At 40.6% G+C, this 25,150-nt stretch overlaps 7 protein-coding genes across 8 annotated transcripts; 3 read left to right on the forward strand and 4 right to left on the reverse strand.

The window, feature by feature from the left end:
• Positions 1 to 15: 15 nt before the first annotated feature.
• LOC133835300 (polycomb protein esc) lies at positions 16 to 1,857 on the reverse strand. The gene is made up of 3 exons (XM_062265298.1): positions 1,366 to 1,857; positions 1,107 to 1,302; positions 16 to 1,053 (listed from the first exon to the last, which is right to left on the reverse strand). Exons 1-3 carry the CDS (start codon positions 1,653 to 1,655, stop codon positions 157 to 159), a joined length of 1,383 nt encoding a protein of 460 aa, XP_062121282.1. The 5' UTR covers positions 1,656 to 1,857; the 3' UTR covers positions 16 to 156.
• A 115-nt stretch (positions 1,858 to 1,972) lies between these two features.
• LOC133835302 (augmin complex subunit dgt2) lies at positions 1,973 to 2,830 on the reverse strand. The gene is made up of 2 exons (XM_062265300.1): positions 2,608 to 2,830; positions 1,973 to 2,548 (listed from the first exon to the last, which is right to left on the reverse strand). Exons 1-2 carry the CDS (start codon positions 2,828 to 2,830, stop codon positions 2,043 to 2,045), a joined length of 729 nt encoding a protein of 242 aa, XP_062121284.1. The 3' UTR covers positions 1,973 to 2,042.
• Positions 2,831 to 2,896: 66 nt separating this feature from the next.
• Positions 2,897 to 3,619, forward strand: LOC133835303 (mitochondrial cardiolipin hydrolase). Its single transcript, XM_062265301.1, has 3 exons — positions 2,897 to 3,025; positions 3,090 to 3,415; positions 3,490 to 3,619. Coding segments are annotated over exons 1-3 (390 nt in total). The 5' UTR covers positions 2,897 to 3,024; the 3' UTR covers positions 3,553 to 3,619.
• Positions 3,620 to 3,720: 101 nt separating this feature from the next.
• Positions 3,721 to 4,050, reverse strand: LOC133835304 (uncharacterized). Its single transcript, XM_062265302.1, has one exon. The coding sequence runs from the start codon at positions 4,048 to 4,050 to the stop codon at positions 3,817 to 3,819; it is 234 nt and encodes a 77-aa protein (XP_062121286.1). The 3' UTR covers positions 3,721 to 3,816.
• A 323-nt stretch (positions 4,051 to 4,373) lies between these two features.
• Positions 4,374 to 5,417, forward strand: LOC133835301 (transcriptional adapter 1-like). The gene is made up of 2 exons (XM_062265299.1): positions 4,374 to 5,209; positions 5,275 to 5,417. The coding sequence occupies exons 1-2, from the start codon at positions 4,374 to 4,376 to the stop codon at positions 5,399 to 5,401; spliced, it is 963 nt and encodes a 320-aa protein (XP_062121283.1). The 3' UTR covers positions 5,402 to 5,417.
• A 577-nt stretch (positions 5,418 to 5,994) lies between these two features.
• Positions 5,995 to 7,489, reverse strand: LOC133847052 (uncharacterized). The gene is made up of 2 exons (XM_062281811.1): positions 7,314 to 7,489; positions 5,995 to 7,240 (listed from the first exon to the last, which is right to left on the reverse strand). The coding sequence occupies exons 1-2, from the start codon at positions 7,388 to 7,390 to the stop codon at positions 6,121 to 6,123; spliced, it is 1,197 nt and encodes a 398-aa protein (XP_062137795.1). The 5' UTR covers positions 7,391 to 7,489; the 3' UTR covers positions 5,995 to 6,120.
• Positions 7,490 to 8,022: 533 nt separating this feature from the next.
• On the forward strand, positions 8,023 to 24,341 carry LOC133838105 (putative uncharacterized protein DDB_G0271606). 2 transcript variants are annotated; one of them, XM_062269084.1, is made up of 5 exons: positions 8,023 to 8,743; positions 21,117 to 22,186; positions 22,253 to 22,441; positions 23,134 to 23,376; positions 23,456 to 24,341. In XM_062269084.1, exons 2-5 carry the CDS (start codon positions 21,206 to 21,208, stop codon positions 23,996 to 23,998), a joined length of 1,956 nt encoding a protein of 651 aa, XP_062125068.1. In that variant the 5' UTR covers positions 8,023 to 8,743; positions 21,117 to 21,205; the 3' UTR covers positions 23,999 to 24,341. The 2 variants fall into 2 exon arrangements, with proteins under 2 accessions (XP_062125068.1, XP_062125059.1); XM_062269075.1 differs by having other exon boundaries at positions 8,025 to 8,743; positions 23,453 to 24,341.
• Positions 24,342 to 25,150: the final 809 nt, after the last annotated feature.

Genomic DNA, 25,150 nt, shown 5'->3' on the forward strand with positions numbered 1-25,150 from the left:
GAAATACTTTATCGAATATATTGCTGTCGGTTTACCACCACTTTTTACTTATCGTCAAAATACGTTCCATATTTGAATTATGTTTAAGTTACACATAAATATATAAATAAATACATTATTACATAGAATGTATAAAATAATTACATATAGAATATATTAATTAACGCGATCCCATCGCCAAACAGTGCTGTCGTCACATACACAAATTAAAATCGAACCGTCCTTGGAGAACGATGTTTGCCGTATTGTTGAAGTGCATTTGGGATGCACCAGTTGACTACATTTAGTCAGATTTGGATCATTTGAGTCCAGCTCCCAAACAAAAGTGGTGCCCAGTTGATTGCCGAGAGCCAGCACCTTTTGCCAGGCATTAAATGCAAAACGCACAAACCAAATCTCGCACATTTTGTAATCGAAATGATGCAAAACTGTTGTCGAATCTTGTGGCTTGATGTCCTGACGCTGTGCTGACAGTTTTCCCGGCTTCCAGCATACAATGGAGTTCTCGCAGGACTTGGAAAAGACAAAATCACCAAACCACTGCACACAATCCACATAGTTTCGATGAATGTCACGCGTGGAAAAGTCAGGGAAATGCTCCTTAATTGTGGGAAATGGTGCCGTATTTTTGCTGGCATTGAACGTCGAGCTCAGCTCGATGGCCTCCTTAATGTCAGGCTTATTAAGACGCCACAGTTTAAGGGAATGATCCATGCCGCTAGACATGATACGATCACCACGCAAATCAAAATCAATGGACAAAACCTCATCCCGATGTCCCTCGACGCCACCAAAAACCGCCACACACACATCCGTCTGTATGTTCCACAAGCGCAGTGAATGGTCCTTGCTGCCGGAGAGCAACAACTGTGGCAACACCGGATGAAACTTGAGCTCATTGATGGCATGTCCGTGCCCAATATAATTCTTGGCACACTGATGTTTTATGATGTTAAAGATGCGTATTACACCACGATAACCTGCGGCAGCGAGTACAGGATCTCTAGTGATGGCATCATAGGACCAAGCACACGTGTAGAAACTTTCATCGGTCTGCAATGTTGAATTTATTGTGAATATTCCATATTAGTATGCATATTACTTACATCGGGATCTGCATAGACTTGCAGCAGACGTATACCGTCATCCTCGCCAGCTTCCATCTCCGGATTGCGCTTGACACACTCATAGATGGATACACGATCTTTGCCCACTGTAGCAAACACCGCTTGACTTCGATCCAGAAACGGATTAAACTGCACACCAAAGATTTGATGATTGTGATCCTCACGTACATGATGGCTGTCGGTGGTTATTAAATATAATACATTTAATATTAATTAGTAATTAGACCACACAACGCACCTATATTTGTAAAGCGGTTGCACCATTTTAGGCGCTTTGGCGCGACGACATAATTTCCTCAGCTTTCGCGTATTTGGCGATTTACTTTTGCTGCGTGTTGTTGTCGTTGTTGTTGTGGCGCTGAAAACGCTTGCCGAGTCCAACGATGCATTGTCCTCGCAATCGATGCCTCTGCTGCTGAGTTCAGCAGCCACGGCTGTGGCTATATCTGGTACTGACTTCTCTGGTGTCGGAGCATCGTCATTCACGGATTGCTCCTCTTTGCTTTCGCTAAAACTATTTTCCGTCATGTCGGGCGAGACGCAATGCCGCCTTGTTTACTTTTTTCTGTGCGATAGGGTTGCCACCTGTACAGTCTATACTTGGGTTTGCGTTTCCACCTTTGCCATTTATACTCAAATTTAAATACAATGCTGTTTTTACGAATCCAAGAATTTTGACAAAGTAAAATATAAAAAATACAACAGTCAATAGCCAGTAAATGAATTATGACTTCAAAAATTTATACGATTAGATGCTTGTCATATCGATATGTAAAAACCGCAAACCGCATATCTAAAATTTCATCGATGTTTCTCCGCCTATAATTTAAACGCCATTTTTTCTAATGTATATATGTATATGTATATTTTTCTTAAAATTGTATAATCGGTTGTTTTTGTATTATTTCATTGCATTTAACGTCTATTGGCGACTTCTTTTGTATGATTCTGATTGGCACTAAGCAGCTCATCGACATATTTGTCAACTTCCTTATGCGCCCTTAAGCTGTGATCAGTGCGTGAGAAAATGTTGTGAATACAATACATTCGCATCAGATCTGATTTTGTGTGCCACAGTTCGGCCTGCGCTTGTTGCACCTTCAGTTCGTAAGCAAAATGTGGCCCCATTTTCAAGTCCGCTGCCATCAACATTAATTCACATTTTTCCCGTCGTTTTTCCACTAATTTCTCTAGGCATTCGCGTTGATCCTTTTGAAGCTTAATGATTTCCTGTTGTCCTGTTGTCAGCTGTGCGTCCGCCCCATTATTTGTTGACATTGCATCTGGTAGCTCGCAACGAATCCTGTCGCCCAATTCAACAATTTGTGTCAACTTTGCACTCAGATTTGATGTCAATTTAGAGCGCAACGCTTTGCGATCGGTATAACTGAGCGACGGACAACTGGTGCAGTCCTGCAAGCCTAAAAAGGAATTCAATATACACATATACATCTATAACTTATTTGTATTATTTATTTACCTAGTAAATGCTCTGTTCCATCACCCAGCCGTATAAAATCAGCCACCGAAACCAATTTAAGAGCGCGTTTGATCTCAGGAGTTTGCTCTTTTCCAATATTTTTTATTGCACGTACTTCATTTAATATTAGTTTCAGTTTAAGCACTTTCCTTAATTCAGCGATGCGTGCCTCCAATAAGTCTTGAGTTTCAGTTGAAATTATATTGCCGGACGGATCATTCATTGTATTTATTTTATATTGCTTGGCTTGATTTTAAAAGTGTCTATTATATTATTATACGCAGGGTTGATTCTACTCATATATCGATAACGATCAGAGATTATAAATATATCGTGGTGTCAAGACGGAGGTTACACTATTTTGAATTGCTTGTGACGTCACAAGCTGTCTACCATTTGTTTGGAAAGCGCGCAGAAAGTAAGTGTTGTATTTGCACCACTTGAAAAATAAACATTTTAAAACTCATGTCAATTGTTTCTAGTGCTTAAAGGGTTGAGCAGTCAGACGCCGTGGATGCCGTTTGCTGTAGGTGTGGGTGCAATAATATGCACTGAAGTCATCTGCATTGCGAAAAAACATTCGCGAATCAAGAAAAAAGCTGAAGAAGTCATCGATGTAATAATATTTAATGAAATCACGCGTTCTCAAGATTTTCCAACTAGCGGTATAGAGTCGATGATCAGTTACATTAATCAGGCTCAATATTCCATCGACTTGGCCATGTACACGTTCACCAACCTGGAAATGTTCCAGGCATTAATGGAAGCCCACATGCGAGGTGTCCGACTACGAATTATCACCGACCTGGTAATGACGACTTCAACCTTAACGAAAATGATTGATTTTAAAAATGCCGGTTTCGATATTCGTTGTCCGTCCAGCAAAGTGATGATGCACCACAAATTCGTGTTAATCGATGCACCCAAAGCTGCAAACGATATTAAACAACAAAGGACAAGCAACAAGTTGAAGACAAGCTCTTATCGTAGCGTGTTACTGAGTGGCTCCGTGAACTGGACGAATCAGGGCTTCCACGGTAACTGGGAAAACTGTATTGTCATGTCACAGAATGATAATCGTGTGATAATCGCATATGAAAAAGAATTCGAGCGTATGTGGAGCACATTTCCAAGTCAACAGTCTAAAATTTCTATTTCTTACATCAAATCTTAATTCTAAGTTCAGCACACATAAAATATGATTTGTAACTAATTGGCTTGCTGTTTTAATTTATGCATGCGCCGCTCAAATGTGTCCTTTAACGCTTTCAGGCGCTCCATTTCTGATCGCATTTCAATATATTCCAAATAGGAGACCTCCGATTTCAGCAAAATTTCACTCTTCAACTTTAGCACGCGGTTCACTTCTTTCTGCTTGCGTTCCACAGCGACAATCTTCATTGTTAAAGCAGAGTCCTTTCCTTTCTTCGCCAGCTTCGGCATCTTTAATATTTCTACGATTCTGTGAATATTACGTTATTTACTTGAATTGTTTATATATATTTGGCCGTGACTCGTTTTACCTCCAACAATTTTGTAAATACAAAAATAATTCATGTCGCTTTGAGATGGGAAACACAGCGATAGCATTATCGATAATATTATTGTAAGCACACTATTTTGAGCTATACCATTTAATATACCTTTTGAGTGCAATTGTGTATTTTAATACCGCTTTAAATCCTTGATCTGGTCACACCCGCGCAAAAAATAACATTGCAAACTTGCTAGGAATAACAATAAACGGAATATTTAACCGCTTTTCAATGAATCCACTGACAGACAAAGTGCTCGTGGCCAAGGAGGCGCTCGCTGTAGCGCTCGGCGACAATTGGGAGCTCTACCGGGGCAACATGAAGAACTGGTTTCGCAACCGCTGGACCAAAGAGGAGTTCGACTGTGAGAGTCGCAAAATTTTGACACCTGAGAAACTGCATTTGCACAATCAATTGTTGCTGGCGCTGCTGAATAAAATCGATGCTTTTGCACCACCCGAAACAGTTGCTGCACTGCAACAACATCACACCAGCTCAGGCCGCTCAGGTCCCAACAGCAGCAGTAGCCGGAAACGGAAGCGCAGTTCTCGGACTTTTGCCGAACGCTTCACGTTCGAATTATGCGACGTGCTTAATTTTGTGAATGAAGATAATATGCAGCTCATACGACCACCTTCTTTGGCTGGCGATCAACAGGGAATGCAGCAGCAACAACAGCAACAGTTGCCCACACAACGCTATTGCGCCCAGGAATTGTTTCTACCCGATGCTGGTTTCATTATGGGACGTTTTCTAATTGGTGCCTGGGAGATTGGCCTCATCTCTGTGGATGACAGCGTGGCCGAGTACGTGGCAATGGCTGTGCAGGTGCTGCTCAAGGATCTGCTGTCTGCCATCATTAAGAAGCGCAAGCATTACAAGACCAGCGGCGAGGGCAACTTCTACTATGATGTGGGGGCCCAGTTGCGGGATCCATCGCTGCGTAACACAGTGACAAGGCAAAAGGTGGACGACACGCCGCTGGAGCACGACAAGGAGCTGAACACAGCGAACTTTATGCGGCGACAAAACGATGACATTGTCTTTCTTTCCGCCTGCGAACAAGTGTAAGTTAAAAGATCTTTAAAAAACTTACTGCCTTGCTTAATACGTGATTTCTATTGTTTTCCAGGTTGCCCTGCGAACGCACTGTGATTACGCTCAAGGATTGCCAGCTCGCTTTTCAAGATCGTAATCTCATTGGTTCCCATGCTGTCTATTCCATCAACAAGGAGCGTCTTAATATGATGATGCACTAAGATTGGACTTACCCACTAAATATTGGTGCACAATATATTGAATATTGAAATTATGATGTCGTTGCTGAAACGATGGGGATGGAGGTTAATGACTATTGTTGAGGTGTGTACAACATAATTCAGAGAGTTTAATCTATAACCAAAGTCATAACACAACATAATTCAATTAATTGTTGGCACAACATTTTAGATAGCCCCTTTTGGCTTATTTATTTAGATATATTTATTTTATTTTTGTAAATAATAACATAATAAATAATACAATGATGTCTATAGAAATTAACTTAGATTTTTAATGTTTTTCTTTGACCATAATGATTCATTTCAATATATTTTCAACAATAATCGATTTTAAAATATGAATAAACAAAAATAGAGAAATTGTTAATCCTAATTCAACAAAACAATATTTATTCCTTCTCATGAACAGATAAGATTAACTTTAATTAAAAAAATTAATTTAATTTTAAATTATAATGCTTTTAAATAAAAAAACCCTTTTTTTAGGTAAGACTCGACATTTTTTTATCTTATGTGAAAATATTTTATGTATTTTGATCAGTCGCAAACAACTTTTATTAAAATTTTCTAAGTTTTTTAATCTATAAATTATATTTTAATATACTACTATTATAAATTTCTATAAATTATATTTCAATGTATTATTATGAATTTATCAAAGTAGTTGTTAGTTTTGTAATTATATTTAAGTTTATTTTTTATAAGCAAAGTTCTCTTGGCGGTGGGTTTAAAGGCACTTGGCCAGGGGCAAAAGCTTCCGCCTTGAATGCAGCAATCTCCTCGGCTGTCAAATCCTCCATGCGACTGTAAATGGAAGAATCACTTGGCTGCTGCTGTTGCAACTGTTGTTGCTGCTGCTGTTGTGGCGCCGCTTGTTGCATTTGAACTTGCTGCGCAGGCGGAAATCCTGTCGCTGTTGCTGCCTGGCCAAAGAAGCCATTTGGTGGCTGTTGCTGCTGCTGCTGTGTAGCCTGAGCAAAAATGTTACCTGTATTTGGGACTGCTGCAGCAGATACAGCTTGAGCAAAGACGCCACCTTGCTGCTGTTGTTGTTGCTGTGGCAGAAAGGCGTTGCTTTGGCCAAAGGGCGAAGGATTTGTCGCCTGAGTTGGCTGAGCAAATGAAAATGACCTAGCAGCTGTTGCTGGCTGTCCAAAGGGATTCATCTGCTGTTGTTGTTGCTGCGGCTGCTGTGCAAAGATCGAAGGTTGCTGCTGCGGCTGTCCAAATGGATTTGGCTGCTGTTGCCCAAATGCTGCAGGCTGCGGCTGTTGTTGTTGTTGCGGTTGTCCGAATATGTTTGTGCTGTTGGCACCGCCAAATATATTATTATTGGTAGCCGCATTATTAACGCTGCCGCCTCCAAATATATTGCCAGCTGCGGGCGGGGCTGCAGCTGGGCCACCAAAGATATTGCCACTACTCGCTCCCAAAGCGGGTTTGCCAAAAATGGAACCAGCTTGTTGCTGTGTTGCGTTGTTGTCAGCAAAACTAAAAGGATTGCTATTGTTGGTGGCAGTTACTTGAGCGCCCTCGGGTGCTTCATAGATCTTGATCATCACGTCGATGATTTGTGGCGTCATCTGCAGCATTGCCTTCATTTTGTTGACTGTTTCGTGCACTTGATTTGTATACTGTTGATGAAATTGATCGAAGCGATTTTGACTGCGACTTTCGTAGGCTTGGAGACGCACTTCTTCGAAGGACTGATCCTCGATGAAGTTAGGAATGCTGGGCTTATCCTTAAACGGTCCATAGACCGAGAAGCGCCACATGTTACTGTTGATGCACGCTTCCATATCCGTCTTGAGATATTGCCTAAAAATTCGGCGGATGCCCAAATTTCTCTTAGCTATTTGCAGCGTGTTTTGATTATCAAATAAATACATACTTAACATCAAAGTGTTCATTGCGACATTTGGTGCCGAAACGACACGATCCTTGTTGAAAAAAACGGCAAACTCCCATTTCTTAACTATGCGAAATAATGCAAAAACAAATCCAATTTGTTATTTGCTGCTTTGCCGGTGGCCTTTTAACAGCTGACTGACTGGTGCCAATGTGTAGCCCTGGAAAAAATCGAATAGTGCGGAAAGACATGTCTGTTATAAGCTATCGTTAATCGATAATTCTTCTGTTCGCTCACTGTTAACCTAAAATAAAAATAAATTTAACTTGTTTTTGAATGGTTCAAGGGAAAATGGGGAGATGTTATTGTGATAGTAAATAGTAATTATTGCAAATATGTTACTAATATGGTTTTACAAAAAATTATTACGCTAAACGGTTTAACAATTAATATTTGGTATACAAAGTGCCAAAACACCCTTTCGGTATTTTTTAAAATTTCAACTTAGCTTTGCTGACATTCGTATACAGACAAAGATTTGTTTTTAAAAAAAATCGGAATATCGGGATGAGAACTGTTCAATGATAAAGCGTAAATATTGTGGAAGACAGAAATAAAAGGCTGTTTAAAGTGGCGCTTAATTGTACATGGGCTTAGAAATATACCAAAATGTTAAATGAAGCCTTTTGGCATATCGAACTCCAACTTATATTTTAGACAATATTGTCTGTGGTCACACTCAACAAATTGTTGTTGAATTTGTTTGAGCGGTTGTTTCGGTCGCGTCGGTTGTGCGGAGTTCGACGGTTGTAGCATATTATTATTGTTGCAAACATTAAACACACGCGCTACAAATACTCGCCCCACCTACCCTCTTCTTAACTAGTTTTAGGTACAACACGCAAGTTGTGCAAAAAATAACGAAAGAAACCAATTTGAAAAGAAAAAGAAGCAACAGGTCGCTGCCCGTTTTGCGTTTGCGTCTGCGTTTTGTGTGTCTCTCGAAAAGGGCAGGCAGGAAAATTCAAGCCAATAAAAGATACATACAGAAAAAGCCGAAGTGCGCGAAAATTGTGTTTGCCAACTTGCCTATGTTTGTTGTTTTGCGATTATAATTTCAGTGTGTGTGTATGCATGCGTGTGTTTGCAATAAACAAACAAACGAAACTGGGGAATGTTGTTATTGCCTACACATAAATTGTGTGAAAATTCTGCTGTTGTTTAAACAATTTAGTCGCGGAAAAGGCGACGCACGTTTGCGTTTTGTGGCAGCATCGGAATGCGGCAACAGCAGCAACGCGGCGCATGCGTCTGCAAATATTTGTATTTGTTGTTGTCGCGACTGCGCAATTTTACACGCTAATTGCGCTGACTCCTTGTGCGTGTGTGTGCGTGACTTTCCTGCTGCTGGAAGCTTTCCTACAAAAAAGCTCTCTCATCACACACCAATTGACATCGATAGCAATTGCTAGGTAAGTGTCACTTCTCCTCATAGTTCTTATTAGAAGAGTGCGGCTGCCTTTTGTCAGGCAGCTCTCACACACCGCCCACTTGGCTGCCCTCTGTCTGTTCTCATAAGGTAAAACAAAATTAACTCATAACAACCATATGGCTCTGTCTCGCTTCATCTCGTCGTCGGTTCCCTTGCACAAATTGCTTTATTCTGACGCCCACTTGGCAGTTAGAAGAGTTGGGCGCGCCCACCGTTTTTGTAAGTGTGTGTGTGTTTTCCTCGATTTTCCTCTGAGACACACAAGACAATAAACAGTCAGCGATATCAAACCCATTTTCCACTTATCTTGACAACAATAAAATCTAAGTAAAAATCAATTTTCCAAACAAGCAGGACACAACACACAATGGGGGAGAGAGCGAAATGTATAGAGGAAGAGGAGAGCAAGAATCTTAACAGCCAGCAAAAGGGTCAACCTAAAAATGACAATAACATCAATTTTGAGGCATTTATATGCGCCAATAAATTTCACAGTGAAACAAGAGACCAACAGCAACAATAACAAGCAAGAACAACAACAACAAGCAGCAGGGAAAAGATGCACGACATCGGCTCAACAATAAGAGAGAAGATCAAACAAAAAACTGCAGTTGCTGCCGACGACGACGCTGTTGCTGCTGCTTTCATTGCTTGCTGTTGTTGTTGTTGTGCGCAGCAGGTAAAGCCGATTGAGCGGCCAACAACAAACAGTGCGCAGCATTTCGAAATGTAATGTGCATCAGCAAATCAGTGCGAGTAAAAGAGAGAGGGAGAGAGTGCAGAGCTGGCAACCTGTTGCACTGGCTGCTGTTAGAAATATGTTAAGTCAATTTCGTACAACAACAATTATGCAAAGTTCGTTGCTAGAGCTTTTTATTTTGTCAATGAAATTGGCCATCGAAAGAAGAAGAAAAACTTTCTTTTCCTTATGGGCTTATCTCGGCAGCACACAGAGACTGCGACGTTGACGTCGACTTCGACTGCGCTGTGACGCTTGTTTTTTATTTTTATAATTGGGCGGCCTTTTAGTTTTTTATTTTACGCGGCTGCTGCATATCAGCTTCATGGTCCATTAAGACAATTTAGGTTGCCGCTCCCAGTTACAGCAACAACAACAACAATGCTGCGTGGGAAGTTTGGAATGTGCTCACGTGTGTGTGTGTGTGTGTGTGTTTGCTGCTGTCATCTTTGGTCGCTTCTTTTATTTCATCCAATAGAGCGAGCGTTCGCAAGTTGCTGCAACAAGTGTCCCAGTTTATGGCCTCTCCTCGCTCGGCTAGCAACTCGAACTAGTTTAACTTTCCTGTCCACTCACCAACAACAACCTCAGCTCTCTCTCTCTCTCTCCCACTCTTGGAACTCTCCTTCCATTACCGTTGGCAACATTTTCTCAGCAATAGCAGCAAAAATGTTACTGGCAGCAGAGCTTTTTGCATTGACAACGGCACATCAGTAGAGGAGGGAAGAGGAAGCAGCAGCAGCAGACAATGTTACTTGCATTTTTTCCAAGAAGTTCAATTGACATTGCGAGGTATACAAATAAATTAGCTTATTGTCTACTTAAGAATTTGCGCCAGCAATTTAAAAGAAAATTTTAACTTCCTGGCTAAGGAAAGCACACACGCTTTAGTTACAGTTAATCTAAGCAAGCATCATTTAGCTGGCACAACAGCCTATCAAACAAATCGCAAAGTGGCCCGCCCCCTAAGCTAACAGGCCTGCAGCTTTTACTGCTAAACTGCAGCTGCTGTTGGTGTGTGTGTGTGTGTATGAGAGTGAGTAGAGAATGTTGCTGCTCATTTTCTGCTGTCGCTGTCAACGTCATTTCGCTGCTGCTGCTGCTGCTGTTAAGCGAACATTGTTTTGTGCGATAAACGCTGTAGAAAATTTACATAAAATGTAACTACAAGCAACGGCAACAAATTTCTATTGCACGGCCATTTGGGCAAAAACAAAAAAAAAAGACGAAGCATAGAATATCGCATACACAAATTAACATTAACACTTTGTTGCCGTTAAAAACAAGTTTTTGTTCAGCTAAAATAGTGCCACAAAAGTTGTAATAGAAGACAAGAAGCGCAGAGCAAAACTAAATGGGCGACTTGCAAATACCCTGGAGTGTAACAGTTTAAATATGTTAACTAATGTGACTAGTCTAGTTGAGTAAAGAAATAACAGTCAGTGTTAATAAATTCATTAACTTGAATGGGATAACATATATTCTAATTACTTAAACTAACATTGACGGCACAATAATGTAATTAATTCTATGCTTAGCTTCTGCCAAAAGTATAGCAACGTCTAGGTTATTAATTGTAGAGGGTATCGAAAAACCGAAACGGCAGCATCAAAAAAAAAGTACGTTTAGAAATTAGAAAGTACGTAGCTGAGGCTGTTGCTGTGGTGCGGTGTGAGTATAACTCGATTTGTGACTGTCATAAATGGCGGAAATTGAGGATCTGAACAACAACAGCAACAACAACAGCGTCAACGACGGCGACAGCGACAGCGACGTCGCAGCTTCAGCTTCAGCTTCGGCCTCCGACTTTCTTGCTTACTTTCCACTGCCGATCGCTACTGACAGCCCGTTATAATACTGCCGGGCTTTTGCCTCTGATGCTCTTTCGCTTTGCCTATAATTTGTGCCATCAGCATTATCGTTAGCGTAACAGAGACAACGAGAGCGAGCAGCTGAGAGAGAGTGAAAGAGCAATAGATGGAATGGGGAATTGCAATGAAGCGTGCGTTTTGTCATTTCTGCATCTGCTGGCAAAGTTATTAGGCTGCCCTCTATACAAATTACCCACTCACACACACACACACACACACAGACTCACGAACAACACTCACATGTTGTCGGAGTTTGCGTTTGCGGCGTGCGTTTTATTAATTTCGCTTACCTCCCATTTTGTTTCCTTTTTATTTTTGCTTTTTGTTGTTTTTTATGACTTATTCAATTCGATCCGTTGAAGAAAACCGGCTGGGCAAACGATCTGCGTTTATTATTACACTTAATGTGACTTGATTTATAAACAAGGCAGCAGCATCCGAAACGAGAGCAACGCAATAACAGCAACATCAACGGCAACGGCAACAACAAGCTTGCAACGTGCCACAGCTGTTGAAAGACGAGCGAACAGCTTCAGTTGCCTCTTACAATCTGGCATGGTTCAATGGGTCCCAAGTATTGGGTTACCTGCCACTTCTTCCCTTCTTTTCATTCCCCTTCCTCTTCCCCTTCACCACCTCCCCCCACCACTCTGGTTGCCTTTTTCGCACAGCGACACGAACAGCCTTTTAATTAGTTCATAAATTTAGCTTTATGTAAAAATACAACAATCATTGTGCGTTGGGCCACAAAGCCGTTAAATTAATACCCTCCTTTACCTTTCACCGATCTCTTGAGCAGCAAATAAATCAAATAAAGCAACAACTTTTCCCTTTTTGCATTAAAGTGATGCCTGTAAAATCTAAGCCAACATTGACAGAGTTTTTACAGCGCATTTCCATAACATTGCACCCCGCTGTTAAGTTAACCTTACAGCTGGTTAACAGCGCAAACTTAATGTTAAACAAACTTATCAAATAATTCTAAATGTTTCTTAACACATACAATGAGAAGTATTTTATATGTTCTTTAAATTCTAATCTAATTCTAATCCCCCTTTAACAGAGCTTTCACTAACATTGTTATGTTATCCTTATAGCTACTGCGCAATTATTGATTAAGAGCACAAACTCAAGACGCAAATGTTCGTGATCTATAAACAAACACACAAAGAGCTGTGTTTATTTGTATATGAAATCTCAATCCGGAAGTTTCTGTCGCACACAAAGGCGAGCGTAGCATAATATCATTGCTTGGGCATCGGAATAAGCGGCTTTTGTCCAAGAAAGGAAATAGAATTCCCCCCCCCATCCCGTCTTACAACCGACCGGCAATTTCTAAAGTCATTTTAATGGTTTCCGCTTTTATGGCATTGCCTATTACGTATGATTATTCGTAAGACGAAGAAGAAGGAAAAAATCAGAAAAATTAATAGAAAATTAATTGGGCTGCATTGCCTATTGCCTGTGGCATTTATTGCGCTGCTGTTGTTCTGCTTGTTGTTGTATTTTATGGTTCGTTCACGCTTGCTGTGAACTGTGAAAAGCGTGTCGCGCATGTAGGGGAGTGGGGAGGAAGTGTGGGGAGAGAGCGAGAGGGAGCTGGGCAGCATAAACAAATAGTCAACTGAGGGTTAAAGCGTGCTAATGCTTACATAATGTTTTGCTTTTTGTTTTCATTTTCTATTTCGTTGCTTTTATTGCTTTTATTTTTAAGCTACGTTTTTTTGTAGGTTAAGGAGAACGATTTCAAGATATTAAACAAATAAAAAAACGAGAATTCTTAGAGAAAATTGAACTTGAAATTTGCAAATTTGTTATATTTCAGAATTCATATATGTATATATATTTATATATTCTCTTCTATATATATATTAGTAGAAATTTACAAAAATAAAAGCGATAAAAGTTTTACGGAAATGTTTGCTTGCCTAAGATCCACTTACATTACAAAATACAAATGCAAAAACATATCTGCAATTTGTTTGCTCATTTTCCTAGTGAATGATCACGAGTCTTCCATCAATCATAACCAGACACATTTTCTGGTCCAGTTAACAGTTATGCGCTTTGAGAGTTATTTACGATTAATCGCATATGCATAATGTAAACAGCTATTGGTTGACACTCCCCGAAAAAAATAAAAATGCTGAATAAACAAATATCCAATCCCAATCCCAATACTCAATGCTCAATGCTCAGGTCTCAATTCTCGAAGCTGCATATCATTATAATAGTTGAGCACCAATCCCACCAAGAAGCGAAGTCGAGAACACGAGCATTACAAATAGCCCAAATTTCCATTTGGAACTTATGTTTATGGTTTATGGCATCATTTGATTTTTAACGACTCGCCAAACAACAAAGGTGCGCTATAAACTTGTCGATTTCATGGCGAAATGTTGCCACATCGAGAAACGGAGATCGAGAACACAAATACTAGACGCAAATAATTTATGCATGTAAATGAGCAAAAGATCGAGAAAACTTGTAAAAATAAATAAACAACAACGAGAAACATTATTACGACAACAACTTTCGAATTTAACTCATTACCACGCCCTCAACAACAAGAGGAGATGGAAGGCGGCAGCATCGTAAAAAATTGCCTAAATATGCAAATTCGTGTCTGCATATATTTTAGGCAGACTCTAGAAGTTGTAGTTGTATCAAATACAACAAGGCATCAATCTTTCAGCCAGCATTAAGAACTTGTAAACGGATTCGTTTGCCAAAAACAACATCAAACCTCAACAACCTGACGAACTAACCCAACCTTAGGCGGATAGACAGATAAACATACTATAACATACATATGTATGTAGACTTTTTTCTATCTTTTTGTGTTTTTTGGTTTTTTTTTTGAGCTGGCCTCTTAACCCAGTAAAGTTCAAATGTACAAATATTTAATTATCATCTAGCACAACGGCTGGAAAAACTTCTTTTGCGTACCCTGTAAAATAGTAGTAAGAAGGGTCTAATGAGCTGTTGTTATAAATTATTCTTTTTAATTAACAAAAGTGAATACATTTTACAGATATGAGATTGAAATTGAAGTTTAGAGTTAAACTTAGAATTTTTACTAAATATTAAAATAAATTAATTAACTGCTTTTAAATGGATTCTAAAATAGTTCACATCTTGAATCAGTTTCAGCCTAAAAAACTAACTACAGAGTATCTTTAGGTCGAGCACAATCTCTCTCTCTCTCTACACACTTGTTTTTGTTTTGATTTTTTCGAATGGAAATTTCTTCAGCAGTTCTCATTCCCCCAATTTCAGGTGTAAATTTGAATTCTTCAGTTTTCTTTCCATTTTGAATAATCATGTTCATATATGGGAAAGGTTTCTCAATTTCAAATAAAAGAGAAAAAAACTTTAAAATTTATTTATGCTAATGTTCTGCTCGCTTGAGAGTTGGTGAAGAGACGGGGGTCCATTGTTTGGTCAGGCGTTTCATTAATTTGCTGCCGTTGAATTTGTTAGCTACTTTCGATTTTCTCGATGTTGTTTATAGCTTTATTATAAAGCACACACACTCACAGACTTACTTACAACCTAAACACATTCTGTGATTAATTGTGGCGCTGCTGGTTGGAGAATTGAACGCCATTTGTAGCAAGCTCTGACGTCGCTGACGTGGGCAGCGCTTTGGTACTTTTTATGGTGTGATATTTGGGATTACATGTTGGAACTTAAACTGGAATTGGAGTAGTTTTAGCTTTAGTAGCCATAGTTGTTGATATGTTGCTATTAGTGGGTGGCTATGAATGTATGCTATAAATGGAATGTTAAGTTAACAGCGCGCAGCTAACAGCAGCATATGCAGTTGCGCCTGCAGGATATACATAAGTCTAAACTGTTTATTCAATGTTGTGTTAACAGTGCGCAGTTAACAGCAGCTTATACAGAATAACAGCTGTAAAGATGTTTTGTTAACAGCAGCTGTTGCGGCTGCGCGCAGTTGGCAGAGCTTCAACTTCCACGTTTCGTGACATTCTCCGCCCTACGCTCCACATTCGAATCGGCAGCTTGACTTGCGGCTTAACCTCTATGATGTGTAGTTTTCTCCCAAGAGCTTTTAATTCTTGTGTCGGCGCCGCTTTTGTTTCTTTTTTCCTCCGCTGTTGTAAGTTTCGTGCTACACGTATGAATTTATAATGATCACACAAGCATAAAAGAGAGTGAAGGGAACAAGAATAACAAAATGGAATGCGCGTAGTAAGCGTGGTGGGTGGGCGGCATTTCAAATTGCTTTTAATTAGTTGGCTGGCTAAAAATCTTTGATTTCATTTGGGCCACATTCGTGGGCATCCATTTCATTGACGTTTTTTTTTTGGGTATCATTTTACAAAGCTTCTCAGAATTCGTGGACCGAATGCTCACGAATGTTACGGTGATCAGTGATTGATAAATTTAGCGGCTTTTCCAGTCACGGTGTCACGTGCAATTTAATCGTCTTATGATTCAACAGTGTTCCCCACCATTATCTCCTCCTCCTCCCCATTGACAGCGTCATCTCCCTTCAGCCTACACGATTGATAAATGAGCAACGCGCCAAGGCGACTCCCTCTGTCTCTGTCGCGCACACGCTTCCTTTTGTCTTAGTCGTGGTTCATTCATGAAATTTTCGCCGGTCGCCTCTTTCTCACAAGTCATCTGTCTGTCTTAGCGCTGTTGACTGAGACGGCGACAGCGACGCCGCTGTTGTCGTTTGTCATTTGATACAAGCGACGAAGGCGTTTTTCGAGCTACATTTGAAAAACGATATACACACACACACACACATCTGCACACATATACCACGCGTTTTTAGTGCGTGCAATGCAAATGCAATGAAGCGTGTAGATCGCGAGAGCAATATCTGTCTATCTGTCTGTCCGTCTCATGTATCGGTGTGTGTTAATGTGTGGGTGTTTCGTTTGGCTTTGCGCTTGTGCTTTTTTCGTGTGCGGGTTTTCTTGTCACAAATTCATGCGTTCGTTCGCTTTGCCGGTTCATGCTGTGGGTGGCTGTTGAAGTCTTCAAGCTTGGCGCAGGGCTGCAAACTTGACGTTAACATGGCGCTCCTTAAACTTAACAGCTGTAAGGATGCATATTATTTTGCGCTGTTGATTAACCCTATAGCTATAAATGTATTTGTTTTTTAAATTACATTTGCCAGCCCTGGTTTATGCTATTCACTCACACGTTGTTGCTTTTGCTGTCTCTGTCACAGTCGCCATCGTCGTCGTGAGCTGAGCTTTACCTTTCATTACAAATTTCATTGTCTGTGCGCGCGGTCAGTTTTGAATTGTGTTGTTAAGTAAGTGTACTTAACCCACATGACTTGTGGTTTTCTCGTCTCTGTCGCTGTCGACGTCGCCATACTGTCGTTGTTGTTGTTGCTGCTGTCATCACATCCAATCCAAAAAAATAAAAAAGCTGTTGTGCGTGTGCTTTTTTTTAAAGAGATTTCTTAACCTTGAGTACCTTTCAGCAATGTTCACGTATTTTTTGTTGTTTCATTTTTTGCCTTCGTTTCTCGTTTTATTTATTAACCAATTCTTTTTGCTTATTATTTTTATGGTATATTAAATTGATGTTTGCTCAGTCCCCCCCTCGACAAGTGTGTTTATTTATTTTAGGTCTACGTTCATTTCCTTAATTAAACACTTGTTTCAAGCTTCGTTGAGCAATGCTATTAAAACGAAGAAAAACAAATGTACATTAACAAAAAATATGCCTACTGTCAAAAATATCAAAAACATAAGCTAATGATGTATTGCAGAAATTAGCAAAAAATCACGTACGCCATTTTTGACTGTTGAAGCAATTTTACTTCAAAAATACTTCTTTTAACAGCAAACACCTAACGTTAAGAAAGTTCCATACACAACAAAAATTGCCCTTACGTAACCCTTTATGTCGTTTACAACGAAAGCTTTATGTTGTAAGCTGAGCCTACAAGTCATAACTAAATAATTGCTTACTGTTAAAACACGCAAACAAAAAATATGCTGTGATTTTGGCACAACATTGCAAAACTAATACATTTGTGTGTGTTCATTTGCCAACAATTAATTGGGTTGCGATTAAATGATTGATAGCATTAGAAAGGTGAAAGCTCGGCTCAGCTCTAACAGAGCTCACAGCTGCTGTCAATTAACAGCGCACACAGCTGCTGTCAGCTGGCAACGTGATTGAGTGGGAGGGTGGAATAGCAGCACTGTTAATGACAATGCCATCTGTTAACGTGTTGCTAGCTTGCTCTATCATACATGTATACGCACTTACCATTAACATTTGTATTTGCAAACAGTTGGCAATCAATTTGTACGACACTCACTTTTAAGCTTATTTAAGCTGTCAACTCTGCCGCGAAGTTCTCCTGGCAACAACATCTGCTTTAAGCGAAAGCGCGAAAATGACAACAACAGGTGCGAAATGTAAAACGGCGGCGCAGAATTTACAACGCATACGCAACAACAACAAGAGTTGAAAGAAAGACGGACAAAAGCATATTGGCATGTTGGGCCCCCTCTGATAGCTGCCTGCTATGCAAAAATTACAGCGCAAAACAGAAACAAAAAGAGCAAACGGCATCGTCGCCATTACGAAATAACAAAAGAATGCGGCAGGCAAAAGCAAAGGCAAGGCTTGGACAGGCTGCTGCTGCTGCTGCCAGGCTGTTGAATGACTGACTGGCCCTTTGTTTTTGCTTTGAAAAAATTATTGTTGTTGTTGCCCCACACACAACGCGAGTCAGAGATGTAGAGAGGTACATTCTGAAAGAAAACTTACAAAACACAAAGCCAACAGTTGTAAATCATCGAATTACCTTCAAATAATAGCAATCGCTCTCTGTAGATGGAGCCACAGTCGCGGACGAAAATGAAATTGCCAAAAGCAAAAGCAGCAACTACAACTACAACTACAAAAAAGCAAGCACAAAAACAATGCGAGAAGCCAACAACAATTTCAACTTCTCACTCACTCGCCAAAAGCCACAAAGCAAGGGACGTGGAATAAGGGGGCGGCCGAGGCAGATTTATGTTACTGTGTTGGTGTACTTGTGTGTATGTGTGTGCACACTGACACAGACTCCAGTTGAAACAGGCGACGTTGTATTTGGCGACTTGCGAAATGAAGAAACCCTCCAAAAAAAAAAAGCAACAACATCAGCACAAAAACTTCGTGTGTCAGTTACGCTTAATGAGCACAAATATTGCTCTCATTGTTGTTGCTGTAGATTTGTTGCTTTTGATTGCCGTGCCGTGAGTCGCAGTCTCGGTCTCAGTCTGAGCCTGGGCCGGTGCCGGGGCTTCGACTTGGGCACTGGGGTCGATTTCAATAAAGACGACACTGGGGTCGCCAGTCGGAAATGCCAATACGTGGTGCGATCATTCCGCCAACCAACCTTTATATGCCTACTTAGTCTCTCTCTCTCACGAGTAACAACGTACAAAAAAAAAACACTTGGCATGAAAGTTCAATTTCATATACACTCAAAGCCATGCATGTAATTATAAGTGTATATGTGCTTGTGTGTGTATGTTAATGTGTCGCAGAACTATTCCACGTATGCTGAGAGCTTACAGCGCAATATGTCAATCACAATGAAATGCGCAAAAAGCTTTTATCCTCATTTAAGCTGCTCTCGCTGCGAGAACGAAATAAGAGCAATCGTTGGCATGGTATAGCAAATTCAAGATTGTCAGTAAGCAGAACAACACACAAGATGTTTTGCATAGCAAAGTCAACGATCGCATCTTAACTTATACCATGATTCTCAATTCCCAGCTGGGGTGAAATTTAATGAAATGTTTTTTAATTTTTTTTTATATTTTAAGTGCGCAACATATCAAATCAAGGTTCTTTTAGATTAGCCGACAAGTTTTGCCTTTGCCTAGAGCTTTACCACTTAAAGAGACCTTCATAAATGTGGCTTAAACCCTATAAATAGCAAATCATCACCTGGTTGCCTTCGGCATCGCATTGAAACGCACTTTTTCATATATTTTTTTTTTTTTTGCCTACTTATGCGTACGTTAACGCCTTCCGCCTGCTCCGATATTGCTGTCCCTGTCATGTTTATGAACTGGCGTGTGGCGCGCTCTTAAAGCTCTCTCTTAACCAGAGTTGTCGCTGTTGCTTCTATTTTATTTTTATTGCTGAACTTGCTAATGGTTACCATTGTCTGTGAGTGTGTGTGTGGGGTGGTGTTGGGCGTTTCTAACTATTAGGTGTTAGCTCTGTTTTGTTTCTGCTCTTCACAACACAATAATAAATTGGTGTAATTAGTGGCACTTTTAATGCGCGGTTGTTGTAATAATAATAACAAGCCGAAAAGCCCCAAACAAGCTGTATGTAAATCCAAAAGCGGTTCTTTTTCAACTCGCGCAGCCTCGAGCCAACTTATTGTGCAGAAAGGAAAGGGAGGGAAGGTGTTGAGCCGCAAAATTGTGCAGAGCCGGTTTCCCATACTTAGTGGGTGGCATCCGCAGTCAAAAGTTGTGGGAATTCTTCTACCTTTAAGCCATAAGTATAAGTTGTATCTTCATTCGCTTACAATGGGGCAATAAAAGAAGAGTGGCAAAAACTTTGGACGTTTTTTAATGTGAAAATCACGAAATTGCTTGATATCTGATTGGCATAAAAGATATGCGGCTGTCCGCAGATCATATCTGAATATTATGGACATTAAAAAACAAGGTGTCAAAAATATGTAATAGAACGCCAAATTACTAAAAATGAGACGAAAGGGAATACCTATAGAAGACAGCATTAACTGTTTAAAAACAATTTGGAATACAAAATACATAATAAAAATCAAATTTTAAATTCTAATTTTGTTCATATAAGTTTTATTATTTTAATTAGATTTAATAATAAGAAAAAAATGTTTTTTTTTGCAAAAATTCATTTCTTAAATTGTTTTCCAGAAAAGTTGATCACATAGACTTTTGCTGTAGCACTTAACAGCAGGTTAACATGACACTGCTGTTAAAGCAGAATGAGAAATGCAGCAGTAGCTTAATAGAGATGTGCTTAATGCAGCATGAAAGTTGCCAGCTTAACAGAGCTCTGCAATTAGCGCTATTAAATAGAACAGAACAATATTTTGCACAAATAGCGAAAGTTCTAATGACAAATCGCGATAGCATTAATGTCATGCTAAGATATTGACGTTCTGACTTTCTAGCTTTTAGCAGCTTAACATAATTGCGCCTGTCACGCTTTACAATTCAATTGACTAAACACAAACTGAGCAGCTGCTGTTGGGTTTCGCTTTCAAGATCCTCTCTAGAGATAGTCACACACTTGGTTTTGAAACCAGAAACGACGACGCTATTAACAGCGTTAGTAACAGTAACAGTTTGACAGTCACTGTGACTGTGACAATAGCAGTTTGACAGTAACTTTGACGTACGTTCGTGGCAATGTCAGCGACTTTGGGAGTTTACGACGCTTCGTTGCACGGCAGACAAGGAAACTGTTGAGTGTGTGTGTGAGTGTGTGCGACAAGCAGCATGTGGCATGTGGCTTGAGGCATGTGTCATGGCTGCACTGGTGCGATAAATGCACAATTTCACTTTCTATCTGTCTAATGGCAGTTTAATTATTGCTGTCGTCGTTGCCCTCAGCTGTCGCATCAATTGCAGTTTGCAATCAACTGATTTATGTTTGTCTACCATTTACTTTTTGTGTGTGTGTGTTTTTTCTACTTTTTCGCTAATGTTACCTTTTTGTTTATCTCTTTGCAGGTCGAAGACCCAAAAAGACACAACAAATTTAAAGTAAACATAAACATAAAAATAAAAAGTGCAAACAACAGGGAAGCAACAACATAAAAATGTCCGGCAATCAACAGCAGCAGCAGCAGCAACAACAACAGCAACAACAACTTCAACTACAACTACAGCAACAACTGAAGAATCAGCAACAACAACAACAGCAACAGCAAAAGGCAACAACTTCAAATACAGCTCCAAGCAATTTGATAAAAATTAATAGCGTTGACAAAATTGTACATAAAACAACAGCGACGATTAGCAAGCAGCAGCAGCAACAACAACAACAACAACAACAGCAGCAGCAGCAACAATTTCAGCAGAGACGCTCATTGCTGCCAGCAACAACAACAGCAACAACAACAGCAGCGCAGCAAAGCGTAACGCCAACGCCGACGTCGGCAGCGCAGTCGCCTGCACAGTCGCATCAGCTGCAAACTGTGGCCACAATACATCAGCAACACTCGACACAACAGCAACACACACAGCACGCAACAGCAACAGCAGCAACTGTTTCTCGTCTCCCCATCCAACAACAACAACAGCAACAGATCAATAACAGTTCTAAAGAGTTGCCGCCCACGCGACGCAGCTTCTATCAATTGCAGCAACAGCAGCAGCAGCAGCAACAACAGCAGCAGCAGTCAACGCTTAAAGCGCATTTAAAGGCGCCCGCTCACTCGATCCCCCCTCGCTATCAGCCACCGCCGCAGCCGGGTCCAGCAGCTGGTGGTGGCATTTTGAAGCCACACTTGCCGTTGAAGTATCCACCGGATATCCCACAATTATCCAGCATCTATATACCAGACTCTGTTAAGCAGCAGCAGCAACAACAGCGACAACAGCAGCGCTTTCTGCAGCAACAGCAGCAGCAACAACAGTCTGTAGGCAAACAGGATATGCTAAAGTTTGTGCGCAAACCGGAACAGGAACATCCGTCGCCCGTTGCATCGGTCACCTCATCCAGTGTGGCAGCCACGGGCATTCCAACAACAACAGCCAATGGCGGACGTTTAACAGTCGAACAGAATCGACAATTGCAGGTAATTAAATTAATAACATACTCGTATGCTTAACAGTTGAATGTAATACGCTTCACTCCTTAACAGTCCCTGGTGAATGAGCTCCGCGCGCTGAAGGAACAAAATCAGCGTCTGCTGGATGACAATCAGGAATTGCGCGATTTGTGCTGCTTTCTGGACGATGATCGTCAAAAGGGACGCAAGCTGGCACGCGAATGGCAGCGCTTTGGACGATACACGGCCAGTGTGATGCGGCAGGAGGTGGCAGCCTATCAGGTGAGTTAACAGTGGCTGTAAAGTTGTTATGCTGTTAAGTTAACAGAGGTATTTGGTAGATCTGTAAGCAATTTAAACATTTGTTAATCGATGTGAGGAATTTTCGTAGTGTAACTAAAATAATCTACAACAAATAATAGTATAAAATGCTTCATTGTACTTTGTAGACACAATAATAACAAAGTACAGCTAAAGTATTTTTTTTTGCATTTTTTCGATAAATTATTTAAGACTATTAAATATGTTGATGTTTATTTTAATGTTAATGTACTATCATTATCATACGATATAAAAGAAAATAATACTGAAACATGCAAGTAGACTCTTTAATAATTATAATTAGTCACCACGATTGCAACTGGGAAATTTTTAATTTTAATCTGAGTAGTAGTATATTAAAGAAATTAAATTAATGTTAAACTAAATTACAACCAATAACCATATATTTACGTTTTAATTTTCGCACACAAGTTTGCAGATATTGGTACAAAAATATATCTGATGCACTTTACATTTCATTAACATTAATGCGACTGTTATGTAACATTGCTACTGTTGTTAAGCGCCTGTCAAATAACATTACTGCTGTTAAGGTATTCTTTCCGCCACTGTTAGGAGACTGTTAGTTAAATAACATAAGCCCTGCCTCTGTTAAACGAGTGTTATTCAAACCCTTCTTTCACCTTAACCAGAACAAACTGCGGCAGCTAGATGACAAGCAGCAGGAGCTGATCACGGACAATCTGGAGCTGAAGGAGCTCTGTCTGTATCTGGACGAGGAGCGCGCCCATGTGGCAGCAAATGCTCTGTGCGCCGGCTGCGGAGCAGCGACGCGCAACGCGCTGCGAGATGATGGCGACGGCTCCAGTTCAAGCACGAACGCGGATGAGACAATCACAGCGCTGCGCAACTATGCGGAACAACGCCAATTGCCGGTAAGTAGCGAGACAGACTCGATTGCAACACACACACACAATCTAACTAATGGTATGCCCCGAAAATATTCTGCAGCAGGATCTGCGCAACGCTCACACGCTGAACGATCAGACGTTGCAATATGTGCGCTCGTTGGAGCGACGCATCCAGCAGCTGGAGGAAGAGCGCACCACGCCCACAGCCAATATGCAGCAGCAGCAGCAACAGCAGCAATCACAACAGCAGCAGCAGCAGGGACAATCAGCAACAACAACAAAAGCAGCAACAGCAACAGTCGCATCACCAGCCAAATTAACGCCTTCGCCACATCCTCCTCCACCTCCACATCTTCACAGCCAGCAGGACATCAGTCAGGCGGTTGCGGCTGCTGCTGCTGCGGCAGCAATGCAAATGCAACAGTTGCCCGAACCCATCGCCGGTCGTCCCGAGGCTGTTGTTCGTGCCCTGCAAGTGCTCGAGGTGCGAGAGCAGTTGGAACGAGATCGTCTCGGAAATTTGGCGGGCAATGCTTTGGATCAGATGGATGATGGCGAGAAGGCGCTGGTGCGCGAGATGTGCAACGTGGTGTGGCGCAAGCTGGAAGGGAGTCCACATGCTGCCACAGCACTTGAACCGCTCTAAGCATTTACCAATACAAACAAAACTAAAACTTGGCTAACAACACACACACACACACAAATACAAACACACCTACTTACTAAACACACATTGTACAAAGTTTAAGCTTAAGCGCTTTATTTAAAACAAGAAGATGAAATACTCAACATATCGATTTTCGTGTAATCCTTGACTGTTAATTTTTTTACATTTTACATTTCGAATGCACTCGCATGTTAAGCTAACATTAACAGAACAGAGATGTTAGACTAACATCAACAGCTACCACGATGAGTATACGAACGAATGAGCTGTCCTCAAAAACAAAACAACAAAAAATACAATGCAACAAATATTTTCATAACTATGCAAGTCGTTTTATTTGTTCGATCATCGAAAATACATTAAAATGCCATTATGAGGGAGTTTGCATTTATCCAAAGTCGGTGCAAAAATATTGCTGCCTTAAGCTTTTATTATCCCTGTAAAAAATACCATTTTAATAGCGTTCCATTTCTTGCAACTAATTATTATCACACTCAACTGATGACATTTTAAATACCCAACTTAGCTAACGTAACGTATTATTATTTAGAGTCTAGCACTGTCATGTTGCCTAGCCAATTATTATCCCTGATCGAGTCGGCATTTTTAATATCCATTGCCATTCACTACGAGCAATTGTTATCGATCTACCAGCGACGCCATTTTGAGCATCTAATTATGAGCACGTCCCTGGAGATAATGTCAGTTATGCGGTTACGGTCACACTCTTGGCAGTATGCAATTTGGCGGAGCAATAACGAGTAGCTAATTTCCTATTTCGGCATAACTAATTTGCATTTGGAGTGCGAAGCTTACTAACCTTGAAGCGGACGAAGACGGAGACTGAGATGTAACTGTTACAAATGTTCTAAAGTTGCCACACATTCAACTGGTGGCTGGCCATAAAATTAATCACATTACACAGTTTTTGCTGGCGTTGCTTTGTGCCTTGCTTTGGTCGCCAGCTTTCTACGCTTTGCTGCCCGCTACTTAAAGACTTGTTTTGTGGCTCACACTAACTATTGTTGTTGCTGCCGATGCCGATGCTGTTGTTGTTGTTGTTGTTTTGAGACAAACGTAAATTACCACAGAGCTGTTTAACCTGATTTTTGCCTTTGCCAATTGCGAGTC

Source organism: Drosophila sulfurigaster, chromosome 2L, assembly GCF_023558435.1.
Source record: "Drosophila sulfurigaster albostrigata strain 15112-1811.04 chromosome 2L, ASM2355843v2, whole genome shotgun sequence".
NCBI lineage: Eukaryota > Metazoa > Arthropoda > Insecta > Diptera > Drosophilidae > Drosophila > Drosophila sulfurigaster.

Coding starts and splice junctions, on each gene's coding strand:
- LOC133835300 (XM_062265298.1), bottom strand. CDS start 1,655: ATGACGGAAAATAGTTTTAGCGAAAGCAAAGAGGAGCAATCCGTGAAT. Junction 1,303..1,365: donor CAACCGCTTTACAAATATAG/GTGCGTTGTGTG, acceptor AACCACCGACAG/CCATCATGTACGTGAGGATC. Junction 1,054..1,106: donor AAGTCTATGCAGATCCCGAT/GTAAGTAATATG, acceptor TCAACATTGCAG/ACCGATGAAAGTTTCTACAC.
- LOC133835303 (XM_062265301.1), top strand. Junction 3,416..3,489: donor TACGAATTATCACCGACCTG/GTAATGACGACT, acceptor TTGTCCGTCCAG/CAAAGTGATGATGCACCACA.
- LOC133847052 (XM_062281811.1), bottom strand. CDS start 7,390: ATGGGAGTTTGCCGTTTTTTTCAACAAGGATCGTGTCGTTTCGGCACC. Junction 7,241..7,313: donor AATGAACACTTTGATGTTAA/GTATGTATTTAT, acceptor CCGAATTTTTAG/GCAATATCTCAAGACGGATA.
- LOC133835301 (XM_062265299.1), top strand. CDS start 4,374: ATGAATCCACTGACAGACAAAGTGCTCGTGGCCAAGGAGGCGCTCGCT. Junction 5,210..5,274: donor CTTTCCGCCTGCGAACAAGT/GTAAGTTAAAAG, acceptor ATTGTTTTCCAG/GTTGCCCTGCGAACGCACTG.
- LOC133835302 (XM_062265300.1), bottom strand. CDS start 2,830: ATGAATGATCCGTCCGGCAATATAATTTCAACTGAAACTCAAGACTTA. Junction 2,549..2,607: donor TGGAACAGAGCATTTACTAG/GTAAATAAATAA, acceptor ATTCCTTTTTAG/GCTTGCAGGACTGCACCAGT.
- LOC133838105 (XM_062269075.1), top strand. CDS start 21,206: ATGTCCGGCAATCAACAGCAGCAGCAGCAGCAACAACAACAGCAACAA. Junction 22,442..23,133: donor AGGAGGTGGCAGCCTATCAG/GTGAGTTAACAG, acceptor CACCTTAACCAG/AACAAACTGCGGCAGCTAGA. Junction 23,377..23,452: donor CGGAACAACGCCAATTGCCG/GTAAGTAGCGAG, acceptor AATATTCTGCAG/CAGGATCTGCGCAACGCTCA.
- LOC133835304 (XM_062265302.1), bottom strand. CDS start 4,050: ATGCCGAAGCTGGCGAAGAAAGGAAAGGACTCTGCTTTAACAATGAAG.